The sequence below is a fragment of the Stegodyphus dumicola genome, chromosome 2 (genome assembly GCF_044657685.1).
Source record: "Stegodyphus dumicola isolate Sdum_Otavi_A_Nest chromosome 2, ASM4465768v1".
Taxonomy (NCBI): domain Eukaryota; kingdom Metazoa; phylum Arthropoda; class Arachnida; order Araneae; family Eresidae; genus Stegodyphus; species Stegodyphus dumicola.
In genome coordinates, this window is record NC_140769.1 from 160,101,841 (window position 1) to 160,122,190 (window position 20,350).

General features: G+C 31.1%; 1 protein-coding gene across 1 annotated transcript in view; it reads left to right on the top strand.

The window, feature by feature from the left end:
- LOC118189371 (nucleolar transcription factor 1-A-like) overlaps positions 1–19,994 on the top strand; it is a 142,473-nt gene extending 122,479 nt beyond the window's left edge. The window contains exon 17 of the mRNA XM_085811378.1: positions 15,876–19,994. Coding sequence (XP_085667504.1) covers positions 15,876–16,004 — 129 coding nt within the window. The 3' untranslated portion in view covers positions 16,005–19,994. The remainder of the gene's footprint in view (positions 1–15,875) is intronic.
- Positions 19,995–20,350: the final 356 nt, after the last annotated feature.

Consider the following 20,350-nt stretch of genomic DNA (forward strand, 5'->3'; position numbering starts at 1 on the left):
ACTGTATTCTGTTAGCCAGTAAAATTGCTAGACTACTAGAGAAGCTGACAATAAATTTGTGAACCAGGCATTGCAACCATTTGGCACTGCTGATTATCATACTGCGCAACTGCTGCTCACGTAGGCCGAGATTAATTGCCTGTTATGATAATTAGTGGTTGATGGATTTATAAGGGCTACGCAAACAGCCATATGGAATCAAAATGCCTCCTACTCTCCTAGGCCGGAGACGACAGATGTCTTGTCCACATTTTTGTTAAATATTGCACAACCAAAGTGCGTACCATGGCTCAGAAACCTGTTTGTACTGTATCAGCATCTGTAACACTGCGGATTATCAGCAAAAGTGTCATTTTTTCAGCTTTTCTTAATTTTTCAGCTCAGGAATCAACACTTACAGTGACGCTTTGATCAACAACGTGCATAGACGCATCAATAGCCTGATGAAACTTGCCTATGCTTACAAGTGCAAGTAAAAGTAAAGGGAGCACCAGACCATCATAACAAATTAAATAAATTACCAGGTATTGTTCCAACTTACTAGCCTTCTTTAAGAGCCTCCGTAAAAGTTGTGAGTGACCGCATCGATACCATTCCGATTTTAAAACTGTGTATGTTCCATGCCCCAGAACCAGCTCTGCAAACTTCAGCAGCCCATCATTCGCATCCCAGGCAATACGATCTTGGCATTTCATACAACTGTATTATAAGAGAATAATAGTACTAGATTCACTAATTGGGTTTATACAGGACTGTTAGACATTTCATCAGTTATCGCGATCCATTACTAGTGGATCGCGATAACTGATGAAATGTTATATTGTATAAATGTATATAGTCGTGTTCTTATATGAAAGCAACCAGGTGATATATTGTATAACTGTTATATTGTATAAATGTATAAATGTGTATAGCTGTATTCCTGTATGAAAGCAACCAGGTGATCGAATATTGGGAGCTACCATTCTTCATCGTCATAGCGACCAGGACGGTTATTCTACGCTATGAGAGTCGACAGCAAGTTGTGGGCCACCAGATGTCGCTGCTAGTAAAAAGCAGGTCTGCCCGACATCCTATATTCTCTGAGTACGGAAGTTGTCGAAAGCACGTGAAAAAATGTTGCCACGTCGTCAATCAGGGTTGTCCAGTTGACGTACTAAGTAGACAATGGCTTTATATGTGTTTTCGCCGCTGATTTTTTCATATTTAAACGAAGAATACGGTCGTAGATCTCTGAATCGGTGGCGAATTTATAGAAAATATGTTGATGCTTTTGCTCTGCCAAAAGATGTTTTCATTGCGTATTTCAGATTGCCAAAATTTATAGTTATTTTAATTTGGGATGAACTGAGAGAGTATTTGGAGCCACATTCAGAAAACAAGAACGCAATTTCTACTAAAAGAAAGGTTATACTATTCCTGAAATTATAGATATAAATTTTAATTGTGCACTTTAAAAATGTAGAAGATAATAAGTTTATCAAGCACATAAACCTTTTTCATTTAATACAAATATAGACATCCGATAAGCTTCTACTCGATTTATGTGCAGCAAGAATTACGTTTACTTTATAAAATTTAACAGTTAAATACCTTACGAATAATACTGTGAACACAAAAATGTCGTTCATTATTACGCGAAATTCACACTACTGTAAAATAAAAATTAATAATAATAATAATTATAATAATTATAAAACTATAAAATAGATTTATAATATTTTTTCAGTAGTTGTACTCCTATTAGTGTGATACTTTTAAAAATAAGTTTTAGCCCAGAGGGGCTATTAATTTCGTTTTGCCATTTTGTAGCGTTTCACGATAAATGGCGTTTCACTTTTCAAATCGTTGCCACCAAGTATTATCGTACTCTATTATATTTAAAGAAATTAAATAATGAGGAATCTGCAGAATGTATGAATGTTTCTCGCACTGTGATGAAACAACGGTACCTAGAGCCATGAAATTCTGAATAATGTAATCCTTCATCCTAATATAGGCATCTGGAGGCCCAAATTTGGAACTGGGAATTTGTATTACTATCCATTTCATATATCATATTTTGTAAAGCATTTATGGGTTTTTGATTAAGAAACCCAACGATTTCAAAGCGAGCAATGGCAAAAAACATTTTCATCTCTAGCGCGCGAGACTATGTATCGGAAATTCTAAAGATATGCTTTTTTTTAATTATATGATATTGCTGTTGAATTGAATTTTATGGTTTAGGTGCGAAAAACATGATATTTAATAAATAAAGGTAACACGCAAAACGTTAATAAAACGGCCCTTTGGGAGTAATATAAAATCTGAAGGCTTTCAGATTTTTTTTTTTTTTTTTGGTGTGTATGTGTGTGTGTGTAATTTTAATACGTTTTAAAACTGGTTTCTAAGTGAGGACTTTCTAAGGGAAACTGGCTCGTATACACGTTACACATGGGGAAAGCCACGAAAACGCCGGCCAACTCGTTTGCGGGATTCGGACCTCGGACCAAACTACCTGCGTTCAGCGACTCTACCACTCGGCAGCTGGTGGACTTGTTAGCAGAATTATACTGTATTATTATTGTATTATGCTATAAAGTAACAATGCTATAAGACTGAGGGTTTGTTCATGGAATAGTACTTTTGTAACCTATTATAGTATTAAAAAATCATTGTTTCTTTGCAAACTTAAAAAAATTAATAAATAAATAATAAAAATACCGTTCATAGCATTCTCATTTTTATATTGTAAGAGAGATATTGATTATTATTAGTTTTCTATTTAAAATGTGTCGAAATGCTGGTTTGATAAGGACTTGAACTGCAGGAGACCTACACTGATTATTTTTACTTTAGTACTTCCATTGTGAAAATATTACTATCTTTTAATTATTTTCACAGAACAAAATCTTTTGAGAAGGAAGAATATTTAAACTGAGCAGTTCTTATATATATACACAATTAAAATAACAGCAATGTAATATTGAAAAAAAGGTATTAGTAATTGTGTGACAAAAATTGCAAAACGAATTAATCACATATACAGGATAGATTAGTTTAATTTTGGTTATGTATTTTATATTGAAAAAATAATTTTCTTTCATGTTAATTATAGAATAAATTATTTAAAATAAAGCATTTTGATGCGTGTGTGATAACTGAATGCAGGAGCAATCGGCCATACTGTAATAGCGAATGAATTTTATTTCTTTTCCTGAAAGAAATAATTTTCATAGAAAAAGAAAATAAAAAAGGGGAAGAAATATTAAGAAAGAAATATTTTCTTTCTAATTTCTTATTTAAAGAAATATTTTTCGAATAGTAACTGTAAAATAAATTGCGGGAAAACAGTTTTAATGTAAACATGGAAAAAAAAAAAAAAAAAAAAAAAACTTAGTTTGCTATTAGATTGTAATGTAAATTAATCATATTATAAATTTAAATAATTAAAATTGTTTATTTCTAAAAGGATTTGAAGTAAGCTTAATTCATTTATTCTTATCTATTTACCATTGCTTTCGTGGTATCCCATATCACTCTTTATTTCTTAGCTCTAAATTCTTGCGTTAACTTTCCCATTAAAAAACGAGATTTTCTTTCACATAACACAGCAGCAGATTCTACTGCTTGTTGGTCATAATACTGTTTAATGCAATTTTTTTTTTTTCGAACTACAAATGCAGCGTTTGAGTTAGTGAAATAATGGAAGAATATTCCTAGAACTTCAGCCAGCGCGCGCTATTTCGTCACTCGTCTGTACTGCGATTGGTCTAAAGCTCCTTGAAGCCTTGTCCCCTTCCAGTAAAGTTAAATGGACCCACCCGCCCTCCAACTGAGGACCACAGAATGGCTTTCTCCGATAAGTTGGGATGGCTGTCCATACCGGTTCTTTTGAGTCAATATTGTTCGCTCAAGTTGTAGGCAGATCCAGTGATCATAGAATAGGCGTCCAGGACTGAACTGATAGCATGGATGCTTCTAGACGCACATTTTGGTAACTCTAATCGGCCTATCCTGTATTTTGACCAAATACCATTTCCCTTCTGAGGTTTTACTACCCTTAGTTTCGAGGCTTCCGTGTCCTCGTCTTTCAAAAAGATAATGCGAGATCACATGCTCGGCATATTCTGTTCTGTTTCCTCTGTACGCAGCAGAGACGTGCCTTTTCCGACGCATTTTCTAGATCATTCCTCAACTTAAAACGTTTGATCTCTGGTAGAAGAGAGACTAATACTGCTATAGTAACCAGCTAATACACAGATGAATTCTGATCTAATTGAAGCCGCATTAATAGGATTCGCCTCCATACCCAGCAATACATAACAATTGCTTTTATTGCCAGAGAAGAGCATTGGGACTTTTGCATGTTTTGTACCTCAAAATTACCGTAAATCGTGATCGTTCCAACTTTCTTCAACACTCAATTTATAAAATAAACATGCTTTTACTAGCTGCCTACCTTCATGGCGTAGTGCGCTTTACGGCTAGTTGTTTGACGATGTAACAAACTAGAATGGTTCATTCCAAATTTGGTCTTTTTAGAGCTTAAAGAAAATCATTGCATTGAATTAGTGTTAATCGATATAGCAATAATCAGTTCATATATTGAATTTAAAAATATCTTTTGTTTAAAATGTTCTGAGCAATGTGCATTTGAAAGATATACATAAACTTTCAGATTCTCAGTACTAAAGCGAACATTTAATTCGGAAGCAAAGCTAAAATATAGTTATTTTTAATAACGTCTTGTTATATTAATAAGAAATATATATACTTTACATCTATTAATTACATTGATTGGCTGTTATTCAGTATTCAGCGATGCATTTTCGTTTTGATACTTATTTGAAGGATTTTTGTCCACGCTGGGAAAGCCTTTCATATGTTCATTGAGATCGCATTCTTGTTCCATTAACAAAGCTGTAAACTTGCATCTTATAACCATCTTTTTATGAAAGCTTCATCCCCATTTAGACAATGAATCATTTCTGGCAAACTACAAAGCAAATTTCTTCTAATCATTTAGCATATGTGAGATAAATTTTGCAATACTTCAACTCATTTTTAATTTCGCAGTCACAATGTTATGATATGATCCTTCTAAAATCTTTCAGTTATATTAAAGCCTTCCAGTCTACAATCAGTCGCCGACTTTGAAGACTGATTTCGGGAGCCAAACGCATTTCATCAGATGAGATCGATGTGCGCTTGGAACGGAAATGATCGTTTTTTGATTCTCGGCCATTTTTATACCACTTAAGTAATTCGTAGCATTGTATACGATGTATTCAATGATTAAAATACATTTTTAGATTAAGTGTAACTGTAATTCGACTAAAAACTATGTTTGTTAGAAGCATATTTGCATGGAAATGTGATACAATTTTTGAGTCACTGATGATGAATTCAAAACTATGCAAATCTTATGGCATGGTCTCATCGCATGCATTTAAATATCCCGTATTTATCTGTTTTGTATTTATCTATTTTCACTGTTTCCCCACAAGATAATAGCAGTATACTTTCTTCAGATATATGTCATACTTGAGGAATAATTTTATCATATAATCTAAAAAAAGCATAAACATTGACTTTCAAATTTAAAAGGATGTTCGTGCCACCGAATTTAAATTTCAGTTTAAATTCCAAATTACATCCGATAATGACAAATTATATCAATTAGGAATTTTGCAAATATATGCAAAACAAATTACCTAGAAAGCGTTTATAGTTATTTAACGATATCTATAACAGCTATATAAAGTAATGTTTTTAACATTTTTTAAAGGAAGAGCCAAAGGGAATATGGTGTTTTTCCGTTGAATTATTTCTAAAAGTTATGGGCACTTCCTTTAAAATTCACACATCGATGCATAAAAAGGGAGCAGTTACTCATCTTTACATTCTGTATAATTAATTGGTTAGATGGGATTTGTTACATTCTGTGTAATGTAAATGTGTATACATTTAAGTCTAGATTATTAGCCTATTATATATTTTTATTGTTAGCCTACTACATGTTTTTTTATGTTATATCGCTATATATATTTTTTTATACCCTAGGCCTAAATTGAAGATTTACATTTAAACCTTTAAAAGGGCCATTATTTAAATACTGCTGATAATTGGCTCTGCTTACAATAGATTTTACTGTGTTTTTTTAACATTAAGAAATAGCCTTTCTGAAACAACTAAAAATATTCCAAACTGTCAGTTAATGAGATTCGTTCTATAGTTGAGAAAACACTTTTGAGAAAATATCTTAAAAAGATTATATGATAAATGGTTTCAATATTTGAATTCTTTGACTAGAGTTTGAACAAATACGCATAAAATGTGAATGATTATTCAGAGTTCCATAGCTTAGCATTAATATCTAAATATTATGGATAACATAGCAAATAATACATATTGTATACATTATTATATAATTACTATTAAGTACACACTTAATAGATATTGAAATGCATAGATAATGAAAATGCACAGTACACATACTTATTGATAATAATAACTATTAATATGTTTTTTATGTAATTAAAGATGTACAGTATGCATATTATTATTAATAATAACGCATAGTATGTTTTAATATGTAAACATCAAATAAATCTTTTTTTACATAAGCGGCTTTCTGTGAATCTTAGAGTATGCTGAGTTACATTTATGCCATGGCAAAACCTTTTCGTCTTATTTCCCACTTTAACAGACAGGCTTTATTTCAAAACAGTATAAAATGTAGTCGTAATTGACATTCCATTGCTTAATAAAAACAGCTCGAAAAGGCGAATGAATGTAGCTGTAGTCGATGTTCCGCAAGGTCATAGATATAGAGATACGTGCGCATTTCATTTCTACATCCTAATATTAATTTTAAGCATTATTTACTAACCGTAACCAAAGCTGTTTACACAATATTGAACCAAAAAACTTCAGTACAAGTAAAATCTCTAAAATCTGAAATGAAATGCACTTAGAATTACTCAGTAATATACTCTGAATCAACTTTTTTCCCGAATTTCTTCGTGAAGAAGATAGGAAATAAATGGAGTTTAACTCAGGGAAATGAACATTCCTCCAACGAGAAATTTTGTTTCTGGAGACACAAAGTTGAATTTTAAATAAAATATTTTGTAAATATAATATATTATTATTTTCCGACTAAAGCTGAAATTGTTTTCAGAAAATTATATGCCTTACTTTAAAAAAATGAATTTGAAGTTTATGTTCAACAGTTTAATTTTGAAAACCTGTATCCATTTTATCCGAATTTATGTTCTGAAAAATATGGATACAGGATTTTGTGTATGTGCACATACTGTTGCAATGATCATTCATAATGTAAAATATATATTTAAACTTCATTGTATTAAATAATTAATTAAGAATTGACAGAAACCTAATACTGCTATATATTCTTCCCCAAAGTACTCAGATATATCAATGGAAAAAATATTAGCCTTATACATTAGGGATTTATTATTATATGGTAAACAGAGGTGGCGAAATCACACAAAGTTTCATGTTCTTACTTGATCAGCTGCGAACAAACCCTGTTTGTTAAGTGACATTATGTCTCAGGAATTCCGTTACAGTTTTGTGGTACTGCACCCGATGTAATAATGTCTATAATAACAGCTGCCCAGGCCTTATACCGATGGGCCCGGGTTTAAATCCCGGAGAAGACATGAATGTTTGTAAGCTTATGGTGTCTGTGCAGTAAGAGACACTGAAAATACATGGCGAGCTGCACGGCCTCGCTAGAAGCTATTGTGGAAAGATGTGTGGGAGATCCTCATACCTCCCCTATGTTGTTCTCTCTCAAAACTGGGCGGAAGCAGGGCGGTTAACTAGATTCATCAATACTGCAATCACCTGTGGTATTACAGAGCCTAGCTACTGGCCTAGCATTTACTGATAACGGTTTATGAAGATACAAGCTTCATTATAAAAAGGATTATAAACAAACATTATAGCCGCACTGTTACCGATTGGTTCGGGGATTTCTTCAACCTCAGGTTCGTTTTATGATTCTTAGTTGGCAAAATCAGTATAGCTAAATCCAATAGCAAAATCAGTATGCAGAACTATTAAGATCACAGTGCACAGTTTAGTACCTGATGCCACATTTTGTTGGCATATAATATATATATTTTTTTTTTAAATTTCAAGATGAACCAGCTTTGGCTAGCTCTGAGATAGGAAACTGTACGATGCTAAGAGGAGTTTTATTACCATATCATATAATGTTTACATTGTCAGGAATGCATCTTGGGTATTCTATGCGAATTTGCTCACTTTAATATTTGTTGCGAAAATATACTTCTAAAAACGTCGAGTCGATACTTGTCCGTTTCATTGAACTTTATTTTATGGTGAAGCGATTAGACATTTCCGAAGCTATTCGGAAACAAACAATTTTGTGAAGTATAATACTATAATTTTTAACAATGACTAAAAATTTTTATGCTCCCAAATTCCATTATAAAGAAATAAGAAAATAGCATGGTATTAAAAATATCATTGTACTTTAAAAGGTTTCATTTAAAATTTACCCACTGCGAGACTTTTTTCAAAATTTTTCTTTCTTTTGTTATCGATAGTCTGAACACTTTACACAGTTCAGCAGTATTAAATTTCGTGATTGTCATGCAAAATTTAGAGGGTTGAACTTTAGTTGGGTCTTGCAGTTTTCTACATATCCTTTGTTATCGAAATACACATTTTCTTTCTGCATTTAAGTATAGTTCCTTTATTAATGATGCATATTTCAAAGAAATGTTATAAGGTATTTCTCCCCCCTTCTTAGTAAGTCTTCGTGGTGTAATGCTCAGCACGCTCGGCGCGTATTCGAGAATTCGTGGTTCGAGTCCTGTGAGGGCATTGCTCATTTTTCATTTCTCTTGCTTCCAAATAACCTAATGTCTCAACAGTGGTGCCCGAACTAAAAAAATATGTGGTGGATGATGATTCTCCACCACCAAGATTTGAAAGGGTCGCTCTTTTAAATGGGAAGTATATACTGTATTTCTCCCGCCTTCTTAGCATGCTTTCATAGTGTAATGGCCAGCACGCTCGGCGCGTATTCGAGAGGTCCTTTGTTCGAGTCCCGACGAAGGCATTGCTCACTTTTCATCTCTCTTGCTTTCGACAATCTAATGTGATTATTAAAAAAAAAAAAAAAAAAAAAAAAAAAAAAAAAAAAACAAAGAAAACATTCCGATTTATTTTGTCTCTGTTTTCGGCTTCAGGATAGTTTGATCGCTGTTTGAATTACATTGTTTCCCAAATGCAGTAATTTAACTGTACAATCTGTTATCAGATAATTCTTTTTAGTCCAAAGGGCATTAGCCAAATGGTATATTATTCTCGAAACGGAATTTTGCGTCGTACATTATAAGCCACTGTATCACTTCGCAGATTGATGCCCCGAAATGTTATGGTCCTGTATTATTTTTAAAGAAATTAAAATTCCTCAAATAAAGCTTAGGAAACATGGTGGCCAAAAAAACATTAGTTTAAACTGATTTACCTTTTTTTAAGTTGGTATAACTTTAAAATGTAGCACACAGTTCAGTAACATATTGAAAAGCAGCACTTGTTTCCTAAATTCAGTGCCATATTTTTTAAAATTTAGTGGGGTTTAAATGAAATATTCAGTTAACAGATAAAACTTTGTTTCGGTCCTGAGAATAACCATCCATTTTGAAATCGACTAATTTAATAATTACGAAAAATAATTTTATTCATGATACGACTTGAATTCTTTTCTAAAAAATGCCGTATGTATATCATTTCCAAAGAAAAAAAAAAAAAAAAAGAGAAATGACACAGAGGTGCCCTTTTAAAGTAATAATATAATGTCAGTCACTTTGAACTTTATTTCGTAAGACAGTCCTTCGCATTGAAAACCTAAAGTAAAGCATACCAAAAGCAACTGCACTTAGTTCACGATTAACATGTTCAACGTCATTAGAAAGTACATTATATCTGTAATCTCGCGTCAGCAGAAAATCCTTTTAACTACATAAAATTGCTACTTGAAAATAGTAAGTTACTTGTTACAGTAAGATGCAATTTTGCGAATGAAGTTAGATCTCCATTTACACTCTATGGAACTAGTACTGCCGTTATTCTGAAAATCAATAATACACAGCTTCCAAACGTTAAGGAACAGCATGTTTTTTAAAGCTCACCACTACAGAAATATCAGTAATGTTAAAATTCACAGTTCATATGCATGATAGTAACGAAGTTTAAGAAAATATATGCAGAAACAATATAGCTAAAACTTTTATTTTATAGATATGAAAACTTATATAGGAGTTGGAGAAAAAATGCAAAGAATGTAATTTTTGTTCACTAGTGTTGATCTTCAGTTGATATTACTGTTTAGTGGACAATATCCAGAAGAATCTATCAATGATTAGGAGAAGTCGTTTGCCCGATTCGCTTAGGTGGCAGTCGATCGGACGGATGGGAATGGGGATGTTACAAGCTGATGCTGCTAGACATCTCAACGTCTCTCGAAGTATGGTCCACCAACTATGGAATCAGTCTGAATCCGAGGATTCTGTCTCTAGAAGTCTCCAGGCAGACCTATAGTTATAACTCCTGCGGGAGACCTTTATTTAGGTCTTTTGTCCCAAAAGAGGAGTAACGTTAAAGTGTCTGAGCTAATGCAGATCATTTGGTGGCAGGAGAAATAAGAATCTTGGCTACCACAGCACGCAGACGCCTGCACAATACAGGGTCTGTATGCAAGACGGCCAGTTGTTTGTGTTCCCTCCTTGACCCGAGGACACAGAGGTGCCCTTTTATGTTGGTCAAGAGAACACGTCTCCTAGAACAGTCAACAATGGGCGTCTCTTCAAAGACGAGTCCAGATTCACATTGAACAGTGATTCATGTCATCAGTTGATCTGGAGGAAACAACGCCTCAGGCACAACCAATACTACATTGTGGAAAGGCACAGTTACAGAGGTGGTGGAATAATGGTTTGGGCTGGGATCTCTCTCGTTGGTCACATTGACTTGCATGTATTCCGTGGAGGAACTTTGACCAGTGTGAGTGTGAGATATCGAGATGAAATCCTAGATCAATATGGCCTCCCATATGCCGCTGCTATTAATCCTGGATTTCTTCTGATGAACAACAATGTGCGAGCGCATCGAGCTCGGGTTGCTGAACATTATCTTGAGGGTGGTATGGAGCGGATGGAATGGCCATCTCAATCCGATAGAGCATCTTTGGGACTACCTTGGGAGACAAGTTGCTGTTTTAAGTCCTCCTCCAAGATCGTTAGATAACTTGAACATGGATTACTCGGCGTCTGATCGTTGCTTACATTTTCACTGTCCGACAGCTTAATTGACAGCATGGAACGTCGCTGCCACCAATGTTTTGCAGTTAGTGGTGGATACATTCCTTATTAGAACCGATTTTTGCAATGTTGCCACCCCATTTTTCCTCAAAACTCTGTGATGTACTGTTTCTCCAAGACTTTATTTCTCTGCAAAGAGTGCAATTGTTTGTTGTAATTCATGTTTGTGTTGAATTTTTAACACATTGTAGAGTCATTAGGATTTTTGGAAGCCGTAGAGATGAAAAATTAACAACCGCCTTCGCCGGGAATCGAACCACGGACCTCTGGAATACCGGCCCCGCGTGCTACCGTTACACCACGAAGGCACGCTAGGGAAGGGGAAGAAATACCTTATAACATTTTATGTCGCATTCATTGAAGAACTGTTTAGTGATCCTGTCCTGTAAATTTCTTGATTTTGTTGCTTAATTCTCAAATTAGACTTAAAAACATGCTGTTCCTTAACTTTTGAAGGGCAGTGTAATTTGGAGCATTCATTATTACTATTTTTGTTTAAATGGAACTAAAATTTTAAGAATAAAAATTAAAACATAAAAACATACTGGTACTTTTGTATTTGAAGCTGCGAACTTTGAATATATATATATATTATTTTAAAACTAGTAATTTTTACTGCAGTCAAACGGACATTCCAAATTTTTATATTTGTCACATAGATTTTTTTAAAATTTTGACTGACTAATATTTTCAGCATACTCTATTTTTAGAACAAATATTAATCACATAGAAATTAATCTTCGTATATACATATTTCATGAATTATATTGATTATCATTTGTGTTAAATAATTGGTTAATCAAGTTTGATCTAAAATGAATTATTAATTTGGAAAAATGCTTAAAACTACTTTGTATACTTTCATACAAAAACGAAAAAAAGAGATCTGAATATTTAAACATTAAATACATTATGGACATACTAACACTCTCCATAATTACCTTAAGTATTAAAGATAAAGTGCTTCATAAAAATAATTGTTATTATTTAGTAAACAATTCAAAGACTAATGCTCTAAACGTACTATTTTTTTAAATTTCGTTGCACAGATAATGAATAGTAGAGAATTGTACTCCAAAAATAATGTATATGATGATAAAAAGAATAGTCCATATGATATCAGAACCCAATGCAGATTCTATAAATTCAAAAAATATTTTGTAAACGCTAATAATTACACAGATTCTTGATGACTGCCGTATAACATTACAGTGTTAGCATTTTTCGAATTTTTTATATTTTCTTCCATCTCACACGTTCCAGTTTACCAAATGCACTTAGACTAATAGTTTCTCCTGACTCGAATAATGTACTGTATATAATGTATAAGACTACTACTAACCAAAAATGTACAAATGAGGGTGGTATGGAGTGGATCGAATCCCCAGACCTGTATTCGATAGAACATCTTGAACAAGGATTACTCCGCGTCTGGTCGTTGCTTCCCATTTCACTGTCCGACAGCTTAATTGACAGTATGGAACGTCACTGTCGCCAATGTATTGTATTAGGGGTGGACACATTCCTTATTAGAACCCATTTTTGTAATGTTACCCCATTTTTCCTCAAAAATCTGTGATATACTGTTTCTCCAAGACTGGATTTCTCTGCCAAGAGTGCAATGTTTCGTTGTAATTCATGTTTGTGTTGAACTTTAGAAACATTTGATGTCGCATTCATTAAAGAACTGTTTACTGAACCTGTCCTGTAAATTTCTTGTTTTTGTTGCTATTCTCATATGAGACTTAAGAACATGCTGTTACTTAACTTTTGAAAGGCAATGAAATTTGGAGCATTTATTAGTAATTATGTTTAAATGGAACTAAAATTTTATAAATAAATAAAAAAAACATACTGGTACTTTTGTATTTGAAGCTGCGAACTTTGAATATATATATATATATGTATCATATTAAGAACAGTAATTTTTCCTGGAGTCAAACGGACATTCCAAATTTTTATTTTATTATTTTCATAGTTGTTACTTGGATTTTTTTTTTTTTTTTTGACTGACTAATATTTTCAGCATACTCTATTTTTAGAACAAATATTAGTCATACAGAAATTAATCTTCGTATATATATTTCATGAAGTATGTTGATTATCATTTGTGTTAAATAATTGGTTATTCAAGTTTTATCTGAAATGAATTATTATTTTGGAAAAATGCCTGAAACTACTTTGTATACTTTCATACAAAAACCAAAAATGAGATCTGAATATTTAAACATTAAATATATTATGGACATATTATCACTCTCCATAATTAGAGTCCTTAAATATTAAAAGGTAAAGTGTTTTATAAAAATAATTGATATTACTTAGCAAAAAATTCAAAGACTAACGCTCTAAACGTACTTTTTTTTTTTTTTTTTTTTTTTTTTTTTTTAACTTTTGTTGCTCAGATGATGAATAGTACAGAATTGTACTTAAAAAATAATGTATATGATGGTAAAAAGAATAGTCCATATGATCAGAATCCATTGCATATTCTATAAATTCAAGCACTATTTTGTAAACGCTAATATTTACACAAATTCTTGATGACTACAGTATAAAATTTACAGTGTTAGCAGTTTTCGAATTTTTCATATTTTCCTCCATCACACACGTTCCAGTTACCAAATGCTGTTAAACCAATAGTTTCTCCAAATTCGAAAAATGTACTGTATATAAAGCATAAGACTACTACTAACCAAAAATCTACAAACTAGTCTATAGCCAATATTTACAAAAATACGAAAATCACTAGACATTTTTAAAGCAAAAAATGTACGATTTACAAACATATAAGAGTAAAGAAACTGAGATCATTAAGCCGGGTAATAGAGTGGATATATATATATATATATATTTATATACGTTTGGTGCGGCCAATTGCAACCAAAATACGAGGTGCACATCTACATGTTATAGCAGTCCTATATACAAAATTTCAACGTTCTGAGGCTACTCGATTTTGAGTTATGCGAGATACGTACATTCGTACAGACGCCACAGAAAATTCTCTTCAGAATTCATTTTAAAGCAGTTTTACAATTTTTTTTGAGGAAAATAGTGTTTTATTCTGTCCTTACATATAGATATCACGGAAATACATCGTTAAATTGCATTCGATAGCGGTCAAAATGGATACTTTCATTGAAATATGCTGCCTGAACCTTTTCGCGATTACAATACTTCCTTTTTACTTCATACAAGGAAGTAAAAAGAACAGTTTATGATAGTTGTGTTTATATATACAGTCAAAAGAGGACATAGGAATACACACATTCATTTTTATTCATACAATCAAAAGAATACATAAGAATACACACATTCGTTTTTATTCATAGAATCAAAAGAGGACAATCACACAGCTGTGTTTATTTGTGCAACCAAAAGAGAATGTGTGCATACAGCGTCCTCACCTTCCTTGCAAAATATGGACTTCCTTAATAAAAGAAATTTTAAAATTTTACGAGTTGCATCATCATTCTGAAGCTAATTAAGGAACTTTGGTGCAAAAAGATTTCCAAAATTCCAATTCCTTCATAGGGTTCTCGGTTTGGTGGTGTGGCAGCACATGTCTCGTTTTCCACCATAGCCCAACCATGGTGTGTGTGTGTGTGTGTGCGCACGTGCATGTGTGTGTGTTTTCCTTAATAGCTTTTGGAATGTAATAAAAGTAAAGAAATCATGGAAAGAATTTTCTGGTCACCTGAAAGCAATGTAAAATTGCACAATTAATTAAAAATGAAAATATAATAACATAGTATATAATGAAATAAGAAAATATAGCTGGAAAATATAAGAAGAAGAAAAAAAGTGGAAATATACTGAAAGATGACATTTCTAAATATTTGAAGTCTTATAAAGGCAGTCAGTTACTACAAAGCCACACTATTAAACGTATGAAAAAATGATCAACACTAAAGGATGATAGAAGAATTAAGAGACTGTGCTTTGGTAACAAAAGGATCACTCTGAAACTCTTGAGACAACACATAGGTTTTTAAAGTTATACTTTAGAAATTTTTGGAGTGTTCAAAGTAATTTCCTCCAGCATCAATGCACTTCTGTAGGTGAATTTTCCAAATACTAAATGCCTGAAGCTATTAAATTTTTGGAATCGATGAAAAAAAAAAATACATTTATACCCTCATCAGTCTTATCTGCAGAATGAAAACGACATCCACATAAGTTCTTTTTAGTTTAAAAAATAGCCAAGGTATCAAGCAGTGGGTTTTACTGATAAGTGAAAAAATGATTTGAAAGTTCAGCTTCTGGAGAATCTGTGCAATTTTCTAACTGATAACAAACGTAAGGTTACTATTTTGCCAAATTTTCAGTTTTATTTTTTTTTCACGTAAAAGTAGTGCTAATTGTTTCCCTTTAAGAGGGATTTCGTGTCAAAGGTTTGAAGTAATTTGATAATTTTTTTTTTAAATGAGTTTCAGTAACTACTTGTATGCCACTTTTTCTTTTTATGTATTTTCATTATGTATTATTTTGCTTTTAATTTAGGAAGGAGAAGACAACGATTCAAGCTCAAGTGACAGTGATAGCGATAGTGGTAGTAATTCTGACAGCGGAAGTGGCAGTGATGACAGTAGTGACTCTGGCTCCGAAAATGAGGAAGAAAAAAGTGGTTGATTAGAAATTTAGCAATCTGACTAAATTTTAGAAGATAATATGTTTCTTCACTGACCACAAGTGCCTCTTTTTTTTAAATCTAAAGTGAAATGTGAGTTATATAAACAGCATTTTTTATTATAATATGCAAGTGTGCATTGTGTGTGTGACCAATGTTTTATAAACTTTGCATTAAAAAACTTGGTTCACAATGGTTCTGAATGAAGTACCACAAAGAAGCTTACAAATTAGGCTGTGAATATAATGCCAGAATGTTTAGCTCACATTTAACACTAAAAGTAGATACTGACACTTTTTTAAAAATGGAAATGTACATTCTGCAAAGAAAATGAACATTCAAGATTTCTACAAGTCCTTGAATAACGGACCAAGTATAATTTCAAGGGTTTCCAGTTTTAAATGTTTGACTATAAGCATTTCTTTTCATTTCAGTTGAGAAAAGAAAGAAAATTAAAAATTTGATATTTTTGTCATTTTGTGTCTGAAATCTTTTGTTGTTGAATCTCCTCCCTCCTTCAATAATTTTAAAATCCATAATTATTATTTTATAATAATTATATCATTTGTTACTAAAGTTGCAGAAGTGAAGTTATATGTTTACTATGTCCCCTCTTTTTTAAAGTTACAGATTAACAGCTTTGAAATGTTTTGGCTTTGAAATATAATGAAGATGAAAAACACTAAAGGAAGTTTGCTGAGTTTTTTTATGTGCCACATATAATAATGTTTCTTTTAGAAAATAATTTTACTTTTTAATTCATTTTGTATATATGTATATTACATGTGTATCTTAATTTGTTTTTGGCTCTTGCTTTTCTTTTTCCCCCTTCCTCTGTATTAATAGAAGTTTTAAATTACAGAATGAGTATATATGCCTCAGTTAATGTTTGCAACACATTATTTGTAAACTTTCATTTAATATGATTATTTTTTATTAAATGATGTTATGAAGTGAATTCATATGGTAAATAGCATGAATAACTGCCAATTTTTTATCACTTTTCTGTTTCTTTCTGAGATCGTATTTATTAAAAGTTAAAAATTCTAAAACATCCCATTTGTAAAGTTATTAACTTATGCATGCATAGTGTATGTATAAACTTCATAGTTCCTTTTACTTATGGGAATGTTGAAACTTATTCTTGAAATGAAAGTCCAGATCTAGTCACATAGTCGGATTTCAAGAAAATGTTTTGCATGTCAGATTAAGAATTAAAACTGGATATCTGTATTATATGAAAAGGAGTATTGATTCTGGTATGTGCTAGGCATTTTGAAATAGCTAAATATTCTAGAAAATTAAAAATGTTTCCCCCCTTTCTTTGTTACTTTTTTCCCTCTCTCTTTCACCTTGATAGTTACCACTTCTTAATTTAAAATAGGTGTGCTTTGTTAAATTCCTTTATCATTCTCGAATTAAATAAATATTTTCACATTTTAAAATTATGATTTAAATTATTCTAGCATGAAAATTTATTTTTTGATATTACATCTAATTTACATTGCATGTGAATGAATTTATAGATGAATCTTAAGTATATATATCTTTTAAAACTGGCATAACTTTAATGCAGTGGCTGAAAAACAACAGAAGAAAATACATATAAACAGGATCAGTACTGCAGTAATAATTGTTTGATATCTGATCTCAGATTCTTTTTATGTCACATGATGTTTTAACTTGCCATTTTCCCAGGCATGTGTGTAATTTATTGTATCAACCTGAGTTAAAATTTCAAGTTTTCTTAACCTAAAATTGATGACAAAAATTTATTTTCTTACCAATAAATGGATTGGCTCTAGACATTATCTTTATCTTAAAATGTATTTTAAGTTTGTAATGTCTACTGATTAGTATACTTTTTTTTAGAGTATTGCAATTAAAGAGATTTGCTCATCATTAGATTATTTTTTAAAAGATTCTTATGTCTACAGTATAGAACTTTATCTCTCCCCCCCCACCACCACCACAATAAATAAAAGTTTATAGATTTTCTTTAACACAGTCGTGTTTTACAAAAAAAAAAAAAAAGCATGCTCAGTAAATATGTATTTTTGAATGTTTCAGTTTTATTTGCTGTTTATCATCCGCATTTATTATTAAATTCCTTTGCATTTGTGCTGATTAAGTAATAGGAATAGCACTACATTTTCCTTCTGAAATAAAGATTGGGAAAACATGTTGAGTATTAACTTAGAGGAAAAAAAATAAAAAAATTAATACTCAGCATGTATTAATTTAGAGGAAAATAAATGAATCATGCTCTAAAACTTACGATTCATAATTCTAATAAAAATTTGCTTGAATTTTTTTAAAGGATTCATTTATTTATTATTTTAATTGTTCTTTAAATTAGAAATTTATTGGTTCAAAAAATCTGAAAATTTAAATTTCTTAGGTATTTGGAAGAATTTCATTATTTTGTTTTAAAAAAATAAGCAGCTATTTTAAATTCATGGCAAGTGAAAAATACCTAAGGAATAAATGAAAACTGTAAATTAAAAAATGATTTTTGACCTCTATGATTACATATTTATAATATTGGAGAGACTTTTTTGTAATACAGTTATTTTCCTGTAAATTGTAAACCAGTATGTACTGCAAAGAGGTGCTCTTGGAAAAAGAAAAAGAGGAAAAAATATGTGTGCAATCACATTTACTTGTCAGAATGTGTAGCAAATCAGAAAAAAAGCATGTAATTCTGCATTTGTTAATTTAATTTTAGTTTTTATTTTTTGAAAATGTGTTTAATGATTCGATATTTATTATAATTAAAAAACTGCATTTGTATAAATGCTATATATTCTATGTGTGATCAAGATGTGGTCGTTATATCTAATATGCTTATAAAATATCTGTACATTTAAGAATAAAAATTTTCTTACATAAATTTCATTATATGTGTACTTTTATTTCATTTTATCATTCTGTTTATTTCTATAACCATTGTGTTTTTTATTTATATATTTATAAGTATTAAAAATAATTTACTTATGGTAATCAATAAATATGAGATGTTTTTCTCAGTGGCTACACATTGTCTTGTATATAGATTTATGTTGAGATGAAAAATTATTTTAAGCAATTAAAACATTCTATACATTCAAAATTGCATTCAAAATACATGCAGTGTTTGTAATATAAGGAAATGATTTTTTTGTAGATGAAATATACAATATATAGCATTAGAAACAAATTTTTTTATTTATAATAATGATCGAAATGTATCAAAATTTATCAGTTCAATGCAATATAATAAAAACTGTATACAATATTTTGTTACTACTTTTGCAAAAAATATTTTAAATACGTTATTATGAACCATATTTTTAAAAAGCTCCCCCCCCACTGGTAAGCTACATACTGATATAATTCGAAAGAAGAAAAATATAAAAATAGAATTATGATTAATTTGATGATGCTTTAATATGATAATTATGAATTTTAAAGCATTTAGTTATGCTGATTAGCTATGCACTGTTATAATTTGAAAGGGAAAAATGATGATCATAATGCTGGGGGAATGGCAACAGCTCTCAGAACAAGTAATGAGGAATGTATCGTGGATGATTAATACTCTGTTAGTATAACATGCTATGATTAAAAAACTGGGAAAACTAGACTACAGATTATATCATACTAACATCAGTAATAAAAATGCAAAATTTTGATATTTCTTGCTGATTTATTCATGCACAAGAGGATATTTCTTAAAAGCAGATTAGAGTTTTGTAGTTTTTTACTCTTGACAAATGATATATATAAGTCTTTTATGCTTACTACTTGATATAGTATGAAAGTGAGCTTTATACTATCTATCTTTTATAGTAAAGTGATTTTATGCTAGTATATATGCAATGTATATTCAATAGTAGAATACCTTTAACGGCTGGCATGCATATGTAAGTATTTGATGCACTTCCTATGATTTTTAAGTGCTTATTGTAAATTATGTATCTGATAAATAAATAAAATTATAGAAATAATTATGTTTGTTCCTGTGGTTGTCTTGAGTAGCTTGAATAATGAATGCATATATACAGTACACTTATTTGATATCTGAAACTTTGAAAATAGTGAATAAATCATTCAAAATCTGTTTTAGAAAAAGTCTATTAAAAATGCAGATACAATGAATGAAATTGTTGGTTGTGCATTAGCACTGAAGGCGTAATGAGTACGTTTCCTCAAGCACAGAATTAAAGAATCATAAGTCAAAAATTTTAACTACGAAATCTTTATTTAATAAAATAGGATAATTCTGCTTAACTTAAACAATAAAGTAATAATCTTCACAGACATTAAAATTGAAGTATTCAAAAGAATAACTTACATAGAATCATCA